The sequence below is a fragment of the Camelina sativa genome, chromosome 15, assembly GCF_030686135.1.
Source record: "Camelina sativa cultivar CO46 ecotype springtype chromosome 15, ASM3068613v1".
Taxonomy (NCBI): Eukaryota; Viridiplantae; Streptophyta; class Magnoliopsida; order Brassicales; family Brassicaceae; genus Camelina; species Camelina sativa.
In genome coordinates, this window is record NC_141894.1 from 774,415 (window position 1) to 794,950 (window position 20,536).

Consider the following 20,536-nt stretch of genomic DNA (forward strand, 5'->3'; position numbering starts at 1 on the left):
AATAAAAATTGGCAGACTCTAGTCCCTTTACATAGTAGGGGTATATTCGTCATCGTATTCACACAAATAAAAAACTTTGAATTAATTAATTAATTATTTTCAGTGAAAATTTCTTGTTTGATTTGTGTGGAGGTGAGAGGAGAACGCTTTTTTGCTTTTCGTCTCTCTCTCTTCACTTCTTCTCTCACATCTCTCTCTGTTTACACGATTCTTCTTCTTCCTCTTCTTCTTCTATGTCTTCTTCCTCCTCCATTGTCATTTACCTCTATCTACACTCCATTTTCTTGTCGGAAGAAGATCGGTTGAGAGTGATGACAGTATAATGTCTGATGCTTATTACCATCATCATCATCATCGGAGACATTCTACTTCTTCTTCTTCACGTCTATGGATTTTAATGCTGGAGTTCCCATGTCCTCTCTCTCACCTTTGATGAATCAAGGTCTTGTTCAATTTCGTCTTTTTTTTTGTTTCTCTGTTTTTGATCGGAAAAGTTTTTATTTTTATTATTTTGATTATTGATAGATTTAATCTTGTTTTTTCTTGTTTTTGGGGGTTCTGATCAGACGCAATGTGGCAAATGAATTTGGGTTCAGAAGAAACAATGGAAACTGGTTCGTACCCTGAACGACCTGGAGAGCCTGACTGTTCTTATTACATCAGAACTGGACTTTGTAGATTTGGCTCTACTTGTCGGTTCAATCACCCTCGTGATCGTGAACTGGTACGATATATGTTCTTTTCTGTTCCTGTCTCTGATTCTCGACTTTAGAGATCTGTTTCCTCTGTTTATTATTATTATCTCAAAGCTTTTCCCTTTTTTGGTGTTGTTTTGATCTCTCTTCTCTTTCTCTGTCTTTAGGTTATAGCCACTGCAAGGATGAGAGGTGAATACCCTGAAAGGATTGGTCAGCCTGAATGCGAGGTGATCCATTGTTGTTTATAAGAAGTTTTGTTTTGTTCATTGTATAGATTAGCATTTTCCCAAGCGTTGGTGTTTGAATCATCTTCTTACACGAAACCAACTTACATTGTATGTTTGCGCAGTACTATTTGAAGACAGGAACCTGCAAGTTTGGAGTAACATGTAAGTTTCATCATCCTAGGAACAAAGCTGGGATTGCTGGAAGAGTCTCACTCAATATGTTAGGCTATCCTCTACGCTCGGTATGTTGACTTTTTTACTTTCTCACTTTCATATACTTCCTCATACTCTTACTGATCCTCTGTACGTAATATCATATAAATGCAGAATGAGGTCGATTGTGCTTATTTTATAAGAACAGGACACTGTAAATTTGGTGGCACTTGTAAATTCAACCACCCTCAGCCTCAACCAACCAACATGATGGTTCCTACCTCAGGCCAACAGTCTTATCCTTGGTCTAGAGCTTCTTTTATTGCCAGCCCTCGATGGCAAGATCCCTCTACCTATCCTTCCTTAATCATGCCTCAAGGAGTTGTGCCGGTTCAAGGATGGAACCCTTACAGCGTAAGTTATCAAAACAGCACCTTCAGATAATAATCCTATTTGTTTTACTTGGTTTTGATTTTTTATCGAATGTTTCTCCATTTCGATAGGGTCAGCTCGGCTCAGTTTCGCCTTCAGGTACAGGAAATGACCTTAACTACAACAGAAGCTTACAACAACAGAGCGAGACCAAAGAGTCAGGCTCTCAGTCTCAAGGCTCATTCTCTGGTTTCAACCCGGGATCCTCTGTTCCGTTAGGAGGGTTCTATGCATTGCCAAGGGAAAATGTTTTCCCGGAAAGACCAGGACAACCAGAATGCCAATTCTACATGAAGACAGGTGACTGCAAATTTGGCACAGTTTGTAAGTTTCATCATCCTAGAGACAGACAAGCTCCTCCTCCTGATTGTCTCCTAAGTTCCATTGGCCTCCCTTTACGCCCGGTAAGCTCATGTTGCTTGGTTTTCACGTCGAAGTAGGACTTACTCAGGCATTGTTTTGATGAATCAAATTGTTTTTGGTGGATAGGGAGAACCATTGTGTGTGTTCTATACTCGCTATGGAATCTGCAAATTTGGTCCAAGCTGTAAATTTGATCACCCAATGCGAGTATTCGCATACGACAACACAGCTTCAGAGACAGATGAGGTTGTGGAAACATCATCAAGTGGGCATTCCAGAAGAATCTCTGTGTCTGAAACAAGACAAGCTGCTGCAACTACAACAACAAGCTCTGGTAAAGACACCACCACCATTATTGATACACAGCAGTGAAGAAACAAAAGATGAAAGAGCTTTTAAAAAGCTTTGATTTTTCAAAAGAGGAATATGTAAATTCTCATTTTCATTTAATCTCAAACATCTATTAATAATAATGTATAGAGGTGATTTATACAACTGATCTTGATCTTGATCCTGATCTGATCGCCATTGTTGTAATATTCTTTTGGCGAATCAGGTGAGAGAATAATAATATGAAAGTAATTTCCCTCAAATTTGACTTTCGGTTATTTAAGGAAACATTGTTGTATATTCCCCGTTTAGATCCGGTTTACCTTATTATTTTTTTTTTGTTTTATCAGACTTATTAATTTTCTAGAAAAATCGTCGTCTCATGAAACAATTGTTGTTTCTGTTACTTACTTTACTTGCTTGGTAGATGCTGTAAATCTTTCTATCTTATTATTGTGTCTTGTGTAAAAAAAACCAGTTATGTTGTTTGATTAATTCAATATTTTACATTTTATCTTAATAAATCCCACAAATATCAAATCAGTAGTGCCGTTGTAATAATAATTACACAGCTCTTGATGGGGTCAGGGCAATGAGTTGATGCTTCACCTGCTGCGATGTTTATCACAGCTTTTGATATTAGTAAAATTTAATGAGGAAAAAAAGTTTACTGTTGTAAACGGTAGAATGTAAAAAAGTGACCGTTGCAATTTTTACGAGAGCCCAACTATATATAGAAAGAAGAGGAAACAACAAACGTAACCAAACCTTAAAATTTCCTTTTCTTTTCTTTTGAAAAAAACCCTAATCTCTTTTTGCAAGAGTGTTTTACCTAAAAAGGTCACTCTTTTTTACTTATGGTTGTTACTGTTGATGGCTTTCCCGGCGAGAAAGCGTCGGCCTTTCGTCGTCAGCTCTTTCGATTCTCCTATTTAGCTTTCATCGAATCGATGGTCATGCCAAATCGACACGTACCAAGTCTCTGCTCACAAGTCTCGATCTCGTTGCTCTTCCGGTCCAGATAGATATTTTACCCATTCCACTCAGTTCGTCGATCCCCGAGAGATTATCTATGGTCTCTCCGTCGTAAAGTGATGATCGCCAACGGCATCAATCACACCAGATCACTCTACGCAAGTTGGTATCTTCAACGACGACATTGAGATACAAGATCAAATCAACGATAGATGCAAATCCTCGTCCGTTACTCAAATTTATTCTCATAATTTTCCTTAAATTTATTTTTTGATTATTAGATTTTTTTAAAAAATTCTTTCTATGAGTTTCCTTTACTTTTTTTTTTTACCAGGAAAAGAAAAAATCACTGAGTGAGTCTAAGTCGGTGGACTGAACAACTGTAAGACGGTCGGCATTTTAAGTCTGGCATTGGCAATGGGCTATATGCTGTGTGGGTCCACTTCGCTACCCTAAGTTCCAACCTAGGTATTTTTAAAATCGTTTCTTTTTTCAAATTAATATTTTTCACAAAACTCATTTGAATTTAAAATATTAAAATAATCTATTTAACATTTAATAATACCTAAACTTTTTTTTAAAACAAAATATTTTGAATTCACAAAAACATGAAATTTAATAAATAAAAATTTTAAAAAATAATTTAAGTTGTTAAATTTTAATATGTCGACGACAAACCGAGCCTAGCCATCCGGTCCTTAGAATTTTCTTTGGTCGGTCAGTTGGTGTTATAGGTTCAACATGTTTTTACGTAATAGAAATTTAACAGTTAAACTAATTTTTAAAAAAGTTTAAATTACAATCAGTTGAATTCACAAAAACATGAAATTACATATTAAAAAATAGTTTAAGTTGTTAAATTTTGATACGTCGACGACAAACCGAGCCTAGACATTCGGTCCTTAGAATTTTCTTTGGTCGGCCAGTTGGTGTTATAGGTTTAACATGTTTTCACGTAATATAAATTTAATACTTAAACTAATTTTTAAAAAAGTTTTAAACTACAATCATTTAAATTCACAAAAACATGAAATTACATATTAAAAAATAGTTTAAGTTGTTAAATTTTAATACGTCGACGACAAACCGAGCCTAGGCATCCGGTCCTTAGAATTTTCTTTGGTCGGTCAGTTGGTGTTATAGGTTCAACATGTTTTCACGTAATATAAATTTAGCACTTAAACTAATTTTTAAAAAAGTAAAAACTACAATCATTTGAATTCACAAAAACATGAAATTACATATTAAAAAATAGTTTAAGTTGTTAAATATTAATATGTCGACGACAAACCGAGCCTAGGCATCCGGTCCTTAGAATTTTCTTTGGTCGGTCAGTTGGTGTTATAGGTTCAATATGTTTTCACGTAATATAAATTTAACACTTAAACTAATTATTTAAAAGTTTTTAAACTACAAACATTTGAATTCACAAAAACATGAAATTACATATTAAAAAATAGTTTAGGTTGTTAAATTTTAATACGTCGACGACAAACCAAGCCTAGGCATCCGGTCCTCAGAATTTTCTTTGGTCGGTCAGTTGGTGCTATAGGTTCAACATGTTTTCACGTAATAGAAATTTAACAGTTAAACTAATTTTTAAAAAAGTTTAAATTACAATCATTTGAATTCACAAAAACATGAAATTACATATTAAAAAATAGTTTAAGTTGTTAAATTTTGATACGTCGACGATAAATCGAGCCTAGACATCCGGTCCTTAGAATTTTCTTTGGTCGGTCAATTGGTGTTATAGTATCAACATGTTTTCACGTAATATAAATTTAATACTTAAACTTAAACTAGTTTTTAAAAAAGTTTTAAACTACAATCATTTAAATTCACAAAAACATGAAATTACATATTAAAAAATAGTTTAAGTTGTTAAATTTTAATACGTCGACGACAAACCCAGTCTAGGCATCCGGTCCTTAGAATTTTCTTTGGTCGGTCAGTTAGTGTTATAGGTTCAACATGTTTTTACGTAATATAAATTTAGCACTTAAACTAATTTTTAAAAAAGTTTAAACTACAATCATTTGAATTCACAAAAACATGAAATTACATATTAAAAAATAATTGAAGTTGTTAAATTTTAATATGTCGACGACAAACCAAGCCTAGGCATCCGGTCCTTAGAATTTTCTTTGGTCGGTCAGTTGGTGTTATAGGTTGAACATGTTTTCACGTAATAGAAATTTAACACTTAAACTACTTTTTTAAAAAGTTTAAATTACATTCACAAAAACATGAAATTACATATTAAAAAATAGCTTAAGTTGTTAAATTTTAATACGTCGATGACAAACCGAACCTAGGCATCCGGTCCTTAGAATTTTCTTTGGTCGGTCAGTTGGTGTTATAGGTTCAATATGTTTTCACGTAATATAAATTTAACACTTAAACTAATTTTTAAAAAAGTTTAAATTACAATCATTTGAATTCACAAAAACATGAAATTACATATTAAAAAACAGTTTAAGTTGTTAAATTTTGATACGTCGACAACAAACCGAGCCTAGACATCCGGTCCTTAGAATTTTCTTTGGTCGGTCAGTTGGTGTTATAGGTTCAACATGTTTTCACGTAATATAAATTTAATACTAAAACTAATTTTTAAAAAAGTTTTAAACTACAATCATTTAAATTCACAAAAACATGAAATTACATATTAAAAAATAGTTTAAGTTGTTAAATTTTAATACGTCGACGACAAACCGAGCCTAGGTATTCGGTCCTTAGAATTTTCTTTGGTCAGTCAGTTGGTGTTATAGGTTCAACATGTTTTCACGTAATATAAATTTAGCACTTAAACTAATTTTTAAAAAAGTTTAAACTACAATCATTTGAATTCACAAAAACATGAAATTACATATTAAAAAATAGTTTAAGTTGTTAAATTTTAATATGTCGACGACAAACCAAGCCTAGGCATCCGGTCCTTAGAATTTTCTTTGGTCGGTCAGTTGGTGTTATAGGTTCAACATGTTTTCACATAATAGAAATTTAACAGTTAAACTAATTTTTAAAAAAGTTTAAATTACAATCATTTGAATTGACAAAAACATGAAATTACATATTAAAAAATAGTTTAAGTTGTTAAATTTTGATACGTCGACGACAAACCGAGCCTAAGCATCCAGTCTTTAGAATTTTCTTTGGTCGGTCAGTTGGTGTTATAGGTTCAACATGTTTTCACGTAATAGAAATTTAACAGTTAAACTAATTTTTAAAAAAGTTTAAATTACAATCATTTGAATTCACAAAAACATGAAATTACATATTAAAAAATACTCCCTCCGTTTCAAAATATAGGATGTTTAAGGTAATGCACACATATTAAGATAGTTTACTTTTCTTTTAAAAAGTATCATATATATTTAAATTAAAAAAAGATTCAACCAATAATAAAGAAGACTGCATAAATAATGATTACAGATTATTAAATATATATTAAAATTTGTATGGAAAGTTACAAGACATCTTATATTTTGAAACAAAGAAAAGAGGCTAAAACATCTTATATATTGAAACGGAGGGAGTAGTTTAAGTTGTTAAATTTTGATACGTCGACGACAAACCGAGCCTAGGCATCCGGTCCTTAGAATTTTCTTTGGTCGGTCAGTTGGTGTAGGTTCAACATGTTTTCACGTAATATAACACTTAAACTAATTTTTTAAAAAGTTTAAATTACAAACATTTGAATTCACAAAAACATGAAATTACATATTAAAAAATAGTTTAAGTTGTTAAATTTTAATATGTCGACGACAAACCAAGCCTAGGCATCCGGTCCTTAGAATTTTTTTTGGTCGGTCAGTTGGTTTTATAGGTTCAATATGTTTTCATGTAATATAAATTTAGCACTTAAACTAATTTTTTAAAAAGTTTAAACTACAATCATTTGAATTCACAAAAACATGAAATTACATATTAAAAAATAGTTTAAGTTGTTAAATTTTAATATGTCGACGACAAACCGAGCCTAGGCATCCGGTCCTTAGAATTTTCTTTGGTCGGTTAGTTGGTGTTATAGGTTCAACATGTTTTCATGTAATAGAAATTTAACAGTTAAACTAATTTTTAAAAAAGTTTAAATTACAATCATTTGAATTCACAAAAACATGAAATTATATATTAAAAAATAGTTTAAGTTGTTAAATTTTGATACGTCGACGACAAACCGAGCCTAGGCATCCGATCCTTAGAATTTTCTTTGGTCGTCGGTCAGTTGGTGTAGGTTCAACATGTTTTCACATAATATAACACTTAAACTAATTTTTTAAAAAGTTTAAATGACAAACATTTGAATTCACAAAAACATGAAATTACATATTAAAAAATAGTTTAAGTTGTTAAATTTTAATATGTCCACGACAAACCGAGCCTAGGCATCCGGTCCTTAGAATTTTCTTTGGTCGGTCAGTTGGTGTTATAGGTTCAATATGTTTTCACGTAATATAAATTTAACATTTAAACTAATTTTTTAAAAAATTTTAAACTACAAACATTTGAATTCACAAAAACATGAAATTACATATTAAAAAATAGTTTAAGTTGTTAAATTTTAATACGTCGACGACAAACCGAGCCTAGGCATCCGGTCCTTAGAATTTTCTTTGGTCGGTCAGTTGGTGTTATAGGTTCAACATGTTTTCACGTAATATAAATTTAGCAATTAAACTAATTTTTTAAAAAGTTTAAACTACAATCATTTGAATTCACAAAAACATGAAATTACATATTAAAAAATAGTTTAAGTTGTTAAATTTTAATATGTCGACGACAAACCGAGCCTAGGCATCCGGTCCTTAGAATTTCCTTTGGTCGGTCAATTGGTATTATAGGTTCAACATGATTTCACGTAATATAAATTTAACAGTTAAACTAATTTTTAAAAAAGTTTAAATTACAATCAATTGAATTCACAAAAACATGAAATTACATATTAAAAAATAGTTTAAGTTGTTAAATTTTGATACGTCGACGACAAACCGAGCCTAGGCATCCGGTCCTTAGAATTTTCTTTGGTCAGTCAGTTGGTGTTATAGGTTCAACATGTTTTCACGTAATAGAAATTTAACAGTTAAACTAATTTTTTAAAAGTTTTAAACTACAATTATTTGAATTCACAAAAACATGAAATTACATATTAAAAAATAGTTTAAGATGTTAAATTTTGATACGTCGACGACAAACCGAACCTAGACATCCGGTCCTTAGAATTTTCTTTGGTCGGTTAGTTGGTGTTATAGTTTCAACATGTTTTCACGTAATTTAAATTTAACAGTTAAACTAATTTTTAAAAAAGTTTAAATTACAATCATTTGAATTCACAAAAACATGAAATTACTTATTAAAAAATAGTTTAAACTGTTAATTGACGACAAACCGAGCCTAGACATGTTTTCACGTAATATAAATTTAGCAATTAAACTAATTTTTAAAAAAATTTAACTACAATCATTTGAATTCACCATACTTAATACGTCGACGATAATTTCTTTGGTCGGTCAGTTGGTGTTATAGGTTCAACATGTTTTCACGTAATGTAAATTTAACACTTCAAATAAATTTTTAAAAGTTTTAAACTATGAATTCACAAAACATGAAATTACATTTTAAAAAAAGTTTAAACTGCTAAATTTTAATACGTTGACGAGAAATCGAGCCTAGACATGATTTCTTTTAATTGGTCAGTTGGTGTTATAGGTTCAACATGTTTTCACGTAATATAAATTTAAGACAATTTAAGACTTAAACTAATTTTTTAAAAGATTTAGACTAAAATCGTTTGAATTCACAAAAACATGAAAATTAATAAATAAACATTTTTAACAATAGTTTAAGCTATTAAATTTTAATACGTTGACGACAAACCAAGCCTAGACATCCGGTCCTTAGGATTTCCTTTGGTCGGTTAGTTGGTGTTATAGGTTGAACATGTTTTTACGTGATAAAAATTTAACTCATAAACTAAATTTTAAAAAAATTTAAACTAATGAATTCCCAAAAACATGAAATTACATATTAAAAATAGTTTAAGCTGTTAAATTTTAATATGTTGACGATTTTCATGTACTATAAATTTAACACATAAACTAATTTCTTAAAAGTTTTAGACTAAAATCGTGTTTGTATTCACAAAAAACATGAAATCATTAAATAAAAATAGTTGAAGCTGTTAAATTTTAATACATTGACGATAAACCGAACCTAGGCATCCGGTCCTTAGATTTCCTTTGGTCGGTTCAACATATTTTCACGTAATATAAATTTAACACATACAGTAACTAATTAATAAACTTAAATATATTAAACTCACAAAAAATAAACATTTATAAAAAATATCCTAAGGACTTTTGACATTTTAGTGTTTTGTTAAATTTTAATACTTTGATGATAAATAATTGGATTTAGTTTAACAGTTGAACCTACGTTGGGTTTAAGATAAAGCCCATATTATATAAAAACAACCCATTAAGTAAACGGCGTCGTTTTCGGTAGATAGCTCTATTGGGTTGCCCTAAAACATCATCTCCCATGAGTAGCAGCGTATATAAGTTGCGTTTTCTTTCTGCTTTACCTCTCCAATCTCAGTGTTTTTTTTTATGGCTTAGGATTTGAATTGAAAGTTAAAACTTTTCGTATTTGAGCAGTGTTTAATTTTTGTGTTAGGTCATCTAACAAAGCAAGATTGGTTTAACTTCGTACCAATTTTGTGTCGGAAGATGACAACATTATTAGTTAATAGACCTCCATGGGCATATTTATCTTCATGGAACTCTTCTCTTTCCATGGAGTAGCTCTACGGAGGTCACACTTCCACACTTATATTTACGTATCTCTGTCCGAATCAATCTCTAATCATCATTGCCATTGGTTGAGTTCATGAATTTAATTATCTTGTTGTAGTAGTTTCTTAGAACAGTGTTTTTATATTGTTTGTTGAATCTTTAAGTTACTGTCTTGAGATTCCAATATTTTTAGTTTGCAGTCATCCTTAAAGCAAATAGGTTATAACCTCTTTACCAAATTTGTGTCGGAGATGACGACATTGATTTTGCCTCTCCATGACAATTTTTCTTCATTGGGATTATTTTTCTACTACTTCCATGGAGTAGATCTATGGATGGGCACATTTTTTGGTTTTTAATCATTACATTATTTCAGCAGCCTGACGATTTCTTGGATGAACAAAGCTAACAACAAAAACAAACCAATGAAGCATTTGTCCATTGAAACAGAGCAGTAACAAGAAAAAGGATTTTAATTTTTAGTAATATGATTCATTGAGGAATTCTTACTGAGTCTGATATAAGTGAGACCGGCTTTAATATTATGGGTTTTGCTGAGTAAGTTGAATAATTGAGTTTGAAATTGAATGTCATAAAATATTCTCCCCCAATATGTAGGTTTCGTTTCAGTACATTTTCTTCGTATTAACACTTTGATTAGCCTCTAAATAAAAAATACCAAACTAGTACTAAAGAAATGATTTTTGAAGAATTGTTAATATATCTTCTTCTAACCATTATAACACAAAAAGGGCCTCGTATGTAAAAAGCCCACAAGCCCAAATGATCGAATTGTCCTGACTGGTTCATCTAGATATTCATATTAGTCTACGCGTAAAAGATTAGTTTATTGGAGAAAACAATGACGCGGGGAAAAGTAAACAAACACGGACCCGACGACGTATAAGCGACCCAGCCCCGAGTCGCACCGCCTGGGTTGGTCTAAAGTCTTCCATACTTACTCGGTTTATCATCTTTTAAAAAATTTAAATTAATTACACCCTAACACAGTCTTTACTCTCTTTAGTCTTAAGTTTTAATAAACTCTTTGATTATTACTTTTATTATTTCAACTGTATGACTATTTTCTTAATTCACGAATGAGTCTCACATGCGTACTCGATCCCGGTCCAAATTTTCCCATCTTTGTAATCGGTAGTATAATAAATACGTCATGGTCATATATATAAAGGACTCATTACAAATCGTATCATAATCAAAGATACAACATGGTTGGTGGGAACTAAATATATCTATTCATTGATAATATATATAAACTATTCTAAATACCTCGAGTTAATGATATATGCTATTTAATTTTAAGGTGAAACACGCGTAATCTTAGTATGCCTTTATGTAATAATGCTACATAGTTTTTGGTATGACCGTAATAACACGCGTAATCTTTTAAGTTTCTTTATGTAATGCTACATAGTTCTTGTATGTATGTTATTATAAACTTATAATTATGAAGCTTTGAATATTTTATAACAATATATAAAAAGGAAGGTAAAATTTAATTAACCGTCGATTGTCGAAACATATTCAAGTCATAAATCTGGACCCAGAATAATATAATCCACAGGATGTCAACGGTCAACATTCCAATTCAGTTCACAAACCTAGATCAAACGTTCCATTTCATACTAATTTTCTCTTTCAAAGCTTTACACAACCTTTGACCATGTCTCTCTTTATATATTAGTATTATATAAGTAGAAACCCACGAACATGCATATATAAAAACACGTCAAACAAACATATATTTATACAAATCCCATAAACCCCGTTTCAGTCTTCATCAAATCATCATCTAGAGAGAATATTAGATTTTTGTTAAGTACCAAACAAACAAACAAAGATATAAAGAAATAATGGTGTTACCTTGGAGATCAAGTGGAGGAGGAGTAGCAAAGAGACGTAATCAATTGACTTCCGGCGATATCTCCGTCGTGGAAACCAAGATTCCTGCTCAAATCCGATCATCATCGAGGATGGAGCGGATTAGGTCACCACGGGTACAGTTGACACCGCGTGATGCGGTTGAGATAAGTCGGAGACTAGAAAACGCGTCGGCACGTAAGGAATATGCCGAGTGTTTCGAGCTTGTTAGCAAAATCAAGAACTTGGGAGGAGGAGGAGGAGACACGAACAAAAAGTATTTGGTCCAAAACGGCTGCGTTTTGTCGCTGTCTTCTTGTTTCGAAACATTCTCTGAGGGGCGTGATATACACGTGCGTCTCCTCGAGGAGATCTTGTATATTCTGTCTTCCTGGTTGCCTCTGAGTCGGTCAGAAGGTTTCTCGAAGATGGGATCAACGGCTTCGCTTGACTGTCTCGTACGGTTCTTGAACTCCACGGACGCTAAAACGAGACAAAACGCTGCGTTCTGCATCAGAGAAGTTATTGCAGTAGACAAGAGGTACGTGAATGCGTTAACAGATACCGAAGGAGCTTGTGAAGGATTAGTTAAGATCATCAGAGACTCTGTTTCGACTAGCTCCACGAAAGCATCTCTAATGGTGATTTACAGAGCGGTTTCGTGTAACGACAAGATAGCTACAAGATTCGTTAGATTGGGTTTGGTTGAACTGATCACAGAGATGATGGTGAACAACAATGCAGAAAAGAGCGTTTGCGAGAGATCACTAGTTGTTCTAAACGCTACATGCGATAACGAGCAAGGCAAAGAAGATGTTCTTAGAAACGCTTTGATCGTTCCTCTTCTAGTGAAGAAGATTCTTCGAGTATCGGATCTCGCGACACAATGTTCTGTCTCGATTCTTTGGAAGCTATGGAAGAATAATAACGGACAAGGTGATGATCGTTTGTTAGTTGAAGCTCTTCAAGTTGGTGCTTTTGAGAAACTCTTAGTGCTTTTACAAGTCGGGTGCGAGGAGAAGACGAAGGAGAAAGCTAGCGAGCTCTTGCGGAATCTAAACCGTTGTAGAAACGAGATCGAGAAGACGAACTGTGTCGAATCTTCGATGCATTTGAAGAATGTGAAGAAATCTTTTTAATCAAACAAACACAATACAACAACACAAGACACTAATATTCTTTGTAGTTACTCTGTTTCTAATACTCTGTTTTTGAATTTTTTTTTTTGGTTTGAATCATTATTATGTATCAACAGTTAAATACAGTTTTTGTCCATCACTGATCAAATCTACATCAATAATTTTACCTTCATCTTCAGACAATATACAAGAAGCTTCCGGGACTTTTAGTTGCTCCGCTGCAGTTTTTACAAGTTCTTCGATGCTTCGAGGCACCCACATTACAATACCACGTCTTCTTTTCTCTTTTGTATCATCAGGATGTAAAGAATACACTGTACACTTCTTCTTATACACTTTATCTGCAGATTATTCGAATAAACAAACCGCTCATTAGTCTTACATATATTAGAAACATTGCTACCTTGACCTATATGTCGATTAAACTACCTTTAAACTCTTTGGAACCACTCGGAAACGAAGAGATCTGAGAACTCTTTGCGTCTTCGAGTAACTTTATCAACATCTTGTTCCCACAACCCAAGGCTTCATCTAGTGGAGTATTTCCCCATCTAATTCAAATACAAAAAAAAACAACTCAGAAACCGCCAAAAACAAACCACTCTTTATTTGGTAAGATAAGGAATAAAAAAAAGCATTTACCTGTCTTTTGCAAGAACATTAGCACTTGCTTCTACCAATTGGATTGCCAAGACATAAAATCCTTCAGAGGCTGCTACATGAAGAGGTGTTCTGTGATCATAATCTTTGGAATTAGGATCGATTCCATTACTGAGAAGCCGTTTCAGGAAATCGCTGTCTCCTTTCGCAACCACGGTACAAAGGAAAGTCCCAGCGTTCTCAATATTTAACGTAGCTCCTTCTTTCACAAGTAACGCCGCAACACGATCATTCCCATTCTTGATTGCTTCTAATAACGGCGTGTTTCCCAACTTATCTTTGACATTTACATCTACTGATTCTTGAATAAGGTATAGAGTAATGTCTTCATATCCTCTTGAGGCTGCAAGATGCTGTCAAGAGCAAAAAACATGTTTAGATATGTTCTAAATTCAATTAAAGAAACCAAACAGCTCTAATTAAGACCGTACCAAAGGAGATCTTCCGTCATAATCTGTTTTATTCGGGTCAGCTCCAGCTCGAATCAAACTCTTAAGCTGATAAAGATCACCGTAGAAAGCTGCGCTATTCAACTTCAAAGCTAGCTCTGCCTCTTGTTTACTGATATGAAAGGTTATATCGGATTCCAATTGCTTAATCCGAACATTAGATTCTTTCCCTTCAAGCAGATTGTTTAGAATCCTCCGTCCATCGTGGAAATAGATCTCGAGAATGTTCATAAAAGATTGCTTATCGAGCCTTAGAAGCCGACATAGCTCGGAAACTCGAACTGTGTAAGGCTGAGGAATGTTGCATAGGATTGAAATCTCTCCAAAAGAATTATCTGGTTGTAAAAGTGCCACTATTTCTTCAGAACCATCCTTAGTTATACCTATCTCCTCCTGATTTAAATCAAAAACATTTTGATTTTACCAAATTTGAATTTTAAACATTCTAAAGCTTATATTGACGAAAAAGGCTAAATTTTTGTTTACCAATACACCGTGACAAACGAAGTAGAGTTGATCAACAACGCTTCCTTGCTCCATAATAACTTCTCCAGGGAGGAAGAACTCTTCATGAAGTCTTATAACCTGTAATAAAATCAAAAGTGTGCTCTTGAGTTACCTGAAGATATTTGATATTTACAGTCCAAGTCAAAAGGCTTACAATCTGGTTAATGAATTCAGACGAACACCCACGAAAGAGAGGAACTTTCTCAATATACGGCAAGTATAAAGTTTGCGCAATCTGCAGTAAAAACGTAAGTTTACATTTTGCTCATCATCTGAATTAAACATCTCTAACGCATTTATCATATATACCTTAGCACGGATAGAGACAGGGATGTCTTGAAGAGCAGCTACCTCAGTGTAGCTACTTTCGTACTGCAACCGCAAATGTCCTGTGATCTGACCACGGATGTTTCTACCTAGTTTGTTTCTATTCATATACCTCATTATATCCGCCATCTTATCCCGGAATCTCTCTGTTTTTGAACCTTTTACAATCAAAGCTGTCATGTTACCAATCAAGTAAGCTCCTAGAATCATATCGAATGAAATGTACACCATGGCGAATATCATTTCCCGCATATTAACCGCGTGTATATCTCCATAACCTGCATCAAAAGAAACATACGAATTAGGGGATGTGCATATAAAACAGAATCAAAGCAAAAGAGTCACTAAGTTTTCAGTTACCAGAACTTACCAACAGTTGCCATAGTAACAACTGCAAAGTACATAGAAGTAGTGTATCTAGTCCAAAGATCGATCTCTCTAAACTTCGAGTAACTGTAATCTCCCAACTTCAAACTTCCGATCCAAGTGTACCCTTCTTGAGAAGCAGGCAGCGTCGTGGCCAAGTAATAGAAGATACAAGCCGCAGTGTGAGTGCAATAGAGCTCGACGAATATAAGCTTGACGATTCTTGTGAAAAGGTAATTGATCCTTATATCTTTCTCCATCTTGTGGAAAAACAAAATCACTCTATGAACTCGATATAGCCTTATCAACAATAGATACCTCACTTCTTCTTTTTCACCTGCAGCCTGTTTTCAAATTCACAGTTTTAAACACCTCGTTTGGTTTATCACGGTTTTAGCAAAAATCAAAGAGTAAAAAAGTGTACCTTGTAGATGATATCCCATGGCATGCAAGCAAGTAAATCAATGATAAAAGATGATTTTAAGTACCTGCAAAAATGGCAAACACCATGAAGAGGTGTTAAGCTCATTCCTTTGAATACAAGATACCGTAAGAAGACAGAAACAGAGGAGAGTATTAATACCGTAAAGCGATAGAGCTGCGTCTATAGACCATTCTGTAAGTGTGGCTATCACGATAAGCGACGAAGAATGTCAAGACAATATCCATTAAGAAAGCGATCTGACCAGCGATATCGAGGATGAAGAGATTCTCAGGTAATCCTCTGAAGAAACCGAATTCGAGTGGAGTGAAGAAGGAAGAATAAAGTGCCCATATCATTATAAACATCGTCCACGCCTTGTACCACCTACGTAACGTAATGGAAGAATCTTGTGATCAATCTTTAGATTCTTGAAGTAGCTAAACTAAACTCATTAGTGATCTAAACTCATGGTCGTTAGAATTTTTAACGAACGGATTAATTGTGATTATACGTGTCATAAAAGTTGGCGGGGAAACGAATGAATGAATAACCGAAGAAAAATGTAATGACAATAAAAGAAAAAAAAAAGGTTAAAAACCACAATCAAGCCCCTGAGTTTTTATTTTCACTACAATTGACCCCAAAACTTTGTTAAGCTGACGATATTACCTTCTAAATTTATTGATTTGATTTAAGTTGGTAACTTAAAAAATCTAATAAACTAATGTATGTAAGATTTAGTCTTAATCAATAGCTACCCTAAAACCATATAGCAAAGTAAGTAGACTAGAATAGAATTAAAATATAAAGTGTAGGGGTTACTTGTGAAACAATAGAAAAAAAACAAGGATTCAGAATATAAATTCAGAAAATATGTTTTTACCGGTTATCGGGATGGACAATGGAGCCTCTGGAGATATCTCTGATTCCATTAATGACGGTGAACTTGCCGCCGCTACCTCCGGCGGAGTCTAACCCTAAGAAATTTGCGAGGGGATTGAATCTATTCCCTCGCGATTCTACGATCCCATCGCTGAAATCATCAACCTCGTAATCCTCCAATTCCACGGCCGATTCTCCGCCGCTCCGGTAAGAAGCTCCGCCGCCGCCGCCGCTACTTCCGCCCATTACACTTCTTGATCGAGAAATTAGGTTTAACCAGATAATCGGATATTTGAAGAAGACAATAATCTCTTCTCTCTCTCTCTCTCTTTTTTGTTTCTTCTCCCTTCTCTCTCTCTCTCTCTTATTTCCTTTTTGTGATTTTTCAGTTACGCCTAAAATTGGCGCCTGAGTTTGAAAACTTTCAGATAGAGAAAAAAAAAACAAATCAGCAACTCAAGTTAATTCGATGACTAATAACATCGAAGCAGCCAAATTTATAGAAATTTTTTCGTTATTATTTTTTTGGTTAGTGCTGTAAAAGTGCTGTTGTTGTTATTATTATTTTTAATCAAAGTTCAAATCTTCATTGTAATTTTGTTCAAAAAAAAGAATATTTAATATGCATTTATGTCTTCACATTTATGACCTATGAAGAGCACCACATAAGTGATTAGAGTCTTTTATGACCACAAGAATATACAAGTTATTAGTTATGTGATAAAGTTTTGATGATGTGCTCCAGATTACGTTGAAGAGTCACTTAGCTTATCTCTCATTTTTGTTCGTAAAAGGTTTCTTCCTTTTTAATGCAAACCGGTTTATCTTTTATCACGTTCATGCATAAGTGCTCAGAGAATGATACTTCAGAAAGGATAATTCAATACTTCTGATTTCTGTTAGTAGTAGTTATTGTTTGGTAACGTAGGTCGAACCCGATTGGTGTGTTTGTGTTTGTCAGTGTGTATGTATTAGATGTGGATAGACTCTAAACTGAAATGTCCCTAAATTTTTGATTCCCGTTGTGCTAACTTTACCACTATAAAAATTCACGTGACAATTTGAACCAAATGATTGAGTGCTTTCAATTAGGTCAGAGGTAATTTAGTTATATAATTTATGTTCTAATGGGTAATAATAGTTTATATCAATTGTGCATTAACCGACCTTTGCTTTTGGTCTGTTCTCTCATTTGTTTTGTAGACTCCTTTTCAAGTTACAAACAAGATAGCACAACGTTGTTATTTCCTTGCTTTTAAATTATATATCTCCATTGTGATGGAAAAAGCAGGATGCAAATTATATAAGTTATATATATAAGCATGCTGCATATGGTTGCCACTCACAAACAGTCCAAAAGTCACTAAACATGAATATGTTTAGTTAGTGGTCTTCCTTGTTGAATACTTGACCCCTAATGAGTTAATGGACATATTTGACCCCTAATTGGTTTCCGGAACACATGTATTTGTTTAATACCCCACAAAGTGTTTTAAGATATGATTGTTAAATTATCCACTTTTGGTTTAACAAAACTAGAATGAAACGACCATATATATCAGTCAATTATCGAACAACCTAGTATTATGTATGGTTGGCTCATCATTAATGAATTTTTTTGTCACCAAAGTGAAGTGTTAACCACATGAAAGGCTGAAACTGCTAGGAACTGACACAGTGTCAGGATAATCCCGATAACTATACTCAAATATCTATTGATCCTCTGAAACTACAGATAACAAGATTTGAGAATTCTAGATCAGGAATTGATAGTGTTCTCTGAGAATTTTAACAGAAGATGTTTTACCAGGACAAAGATTTTGAAACACTGTCTTTTTTCAAAGATGTTGAGCTCTCCAATCAACAGCGGAAACCTCGTCATCCTCCTCATCGCTGGAGGATTCTTCCTCGGTCTTCTTCGGCTTTTTAACAGACCCCTCAGAGGTTTTACTACGCTTTGCTAATCTAGCCGCTTTAAGTTCCATTTTCCTCCTCTTCAGAATCTCCACTTTCTCGTTGTATGATCTAGCAGAAGAAGATTAAAAGGAGAAGCCAAGTGTTTACTTAATGGTTAATATTGAACAAGTCCCAACACTTTCATCTTCTTGCTATTTAACCAAGTAATGTAACAAAATACCTTTGCTCTCTTTGTTCCTCCTCTTCTATAGTTTCAGCAGCATCGACCTAAGAATTAGAGTGTGGAAAGAGAGGTTGTCAAGTTTTAAAGATAGAGCTTATGATGTTGGCAGCAATTATTTTATAGTTACAGAAAGTTATCTGACCTCTTCTTCTTCCATGCGGCTATCCACTACTTGAAGATCTTCTTGTATCAACTTCTCAAATTCTTTATATTCATCCCTGAAAATAGATCCATGTTCATATAAGTTCACAAAGAGAGTTATTCGGTACAAAGTCTTTTACAATCTCATGAAATGTAACAGAACCAAAACAGTAAGCTTTCAATTTGATTTTCTGCATCTTAAAAAGCAAAAACAAGAAAACTCACTTGATGTCTGGTTTGACGAGCTTTATTCCACGGGCAAGCAGGTCAGCTTCTTTATTATCAAAAAAACCGGATGGAAGGGCACCTTTCACCGCTGGTTTCGTTTCTGAACCACCTGTAGTCTGTGTCTGACTCTCTTGAGGTTCACTGGTGGTATTGGTATTTGAAGAATCGGTTATCTGATTATCAAAGAATCCGGCTGGAAGAGGTCCCTTTGTCTTGCTTGTTTCTGAACCTGTAGACTGCTTTGATTGCTGTATATTCTTGGAATTTTCCAATTCTACTTCTCCAGATTCTGAACATATATATTTTAACTAGTAAGGTTTTTGCCATGATACACAATAACGGAAACTCAATTGACAAATAAAACTACCCTTGAGAGTGCATTAGCCAGTCATGATTACCTCTAGCAGGCTCACGATTTTCGAAGAAATTTGGCGGAAGAGCAGATGATGTCTGAGGTTTGGATGGTTTAGCAAATGTTTCAGATTTTGCTGGCTGAGTTGCAGCAGGTTTGCTACCCCGTTGAACTCCAGCTGCACTAGCCTTTAGATTATCGATTGCCTGTCCCAACAATTCATCAACCAAACCAAAGTTACTAAGACAAAAGAACATAAACAGAGCCAGCTACTGAAGAAGTTAATTAACAAAGTCCCACAATTCAGTAGCAGCAATCCATAATCCATATAAAAGCATGAACTTAACTCTTAACAGTTAACACCAACCATCAATGTATCTATGCAAATCATGTTAACTCTTATAGAGCAGAAGAGACTGACTATATGAGCATTGGAATAATTACCTCGTGATGCTTACGAGAAGCTTGGTGTACATCCCAGAGTGATTCAGATTTCAACACGACATTGCAGACTCGACACACAGGCTGGTCTGATTCATTGTACCTACAAACAATTCCAATAAACACATAAATCTTCATCCCAAACTGTAATCACCTCTATAACTACAGCTCAAGCCCAATCCCACAAAATTTTATGATGATAGAATCGTTTACCTAACGAGAGGAGAATCTATGCGTGTATCTTTCTTCTTAGCGTTGAGTTTAGAGCGAAACATCGCCTTCTTCTTCGCTTGAGCATCCATCACTCTCCTTGGAAGCAACAACAAACCCAGGTAATGAATACGAGAAGATCTGAGAAATTCGTCTAGTACAAATCCTTAGAAGATGGATTTCACCACAACCTAGCCTAAGACCATCAGGATCAAAACGTCTCCCTCCTCCGTTCTTCTTCTCCGCAATCTCTTCTACGGGTCGGGTCGGGTCGATCGAAGCCGGGTTTAGTCTTACAACTTTTGGGCTGATTCTGGGCCGCTAACAAATACTGGGCTGATAACAAATACTGGGCCACTCAATAATATCTCATTGGTTATTAAATTATGGATTATTCACAGCAAAAATAAAAAT

General features: G+C 34.0%; 4 protein-coding genes and 1 pseudogene across 6 annotated transcripts in view; 2 read left to right on the forward strand and 3 right to left on the reverse strand.

The window, feature by feature from the left end:
- Positions 1–20,536, reverse strand: part of LOC104744353 (thioredoxin F1, chloroplastic) — a 62,277-nt gene that overhangs the window by 34,257 nt on the left and 7,484 nt on the right. The window lies entirely within an intron of this gene.
- LOC104744365 (zinc finger CCCH domain-containing protein 33) lies at positions 30–2,466 on the forward strand. Of its 2 annotated transcripts, none has more exons than XM_010465407.3 (7): positions 30–442; positions 567–724; positions 863–925; positions 1,048–1,167; positions 1,253–1,492; positions 1,582–1,914; positions 2,000–2,466. In XM_010465407.3, exons 1-7 carry the CDS (start codon positions 388–390, stop codon positions 2,243–2,245), a joined length of 1,215 nt encoding a protein of 404 aa, XP_010463709.1. In that variant the 5' UTR covers positions 30–387; the 3' UTR covers positions 2,246–2,466. The 2 variants fall into 2 exon arrangements, with proteins under 2 accessions (XP_010463709.1, XP_010463710.1); XM_010465408.3 differs by having other exon boundaries at positions 57–442; positions 1,588–1,914.
- Positions 11,850–13,134, forward strand: LOC104744367 (U-box domain-containing protein 21 pseudogene; annotated as a pseudogene). The gene has a single exon (XR_015581724.1). The product of XR_015581724.1 is annotated as a U-box domain-containing protein 21 pseudogene (transcript).
- On the reverse strand, positions 12,968–18,133 carry LOC104744366 (potassium channel SKOR). Its single transcript, XM_010465409.3, has 11 exons — positions 16,612–18,133; positions 15,888–16,112; positions 15,729–15,792; positions 15,309–15,648; positions 14,921–15,216; positions 14,766–14,846; positions 14,591–14,689; positions 14,087–14,497; positions 13,638–14,008; positions 13,425–13,546; positions 12,968–13,336 (listed from the first exon to the last, which is right to left on the reverse strand). The coding sequence occupies exons 1-11, from the start codon at positions 16,854–16,856 to the stop codon at positions 13,098–13,100; spliced, it is 2,493 nt and encodes an 830-aa protein (XP_010463711.1). The 5' UTR covers positions 16,857–18,133; the 3' UTR covers positions 12,968–13,097.
- Positions 18,195–20,419, reverse strand: LOC104744368 (protein ABA AND ROS SENSITIVE 1). The gene is made up of 7 exons (XM_010465412.2): positions 20,126–20,419; positions 19,916–20,015; positions 19,518–19,677; positions 19,117–19,408; positions 18,893–18,968; positions 18,748–18,794; positions 18,195–18,635 (listed from the first exon to the last, which is right to left on the reverse strand). The coding sequence occupies exons 1-7, from the start codon at positions 20,212–20,214 to the stop codon at positions 18,449–18,451; spliced, it is 951 nt and encodes a 316-aa protein (XP_010463714.1). The 5' UTR covers positions 20,215–20,419; the 3' UTR covers positions 18,195–18,448.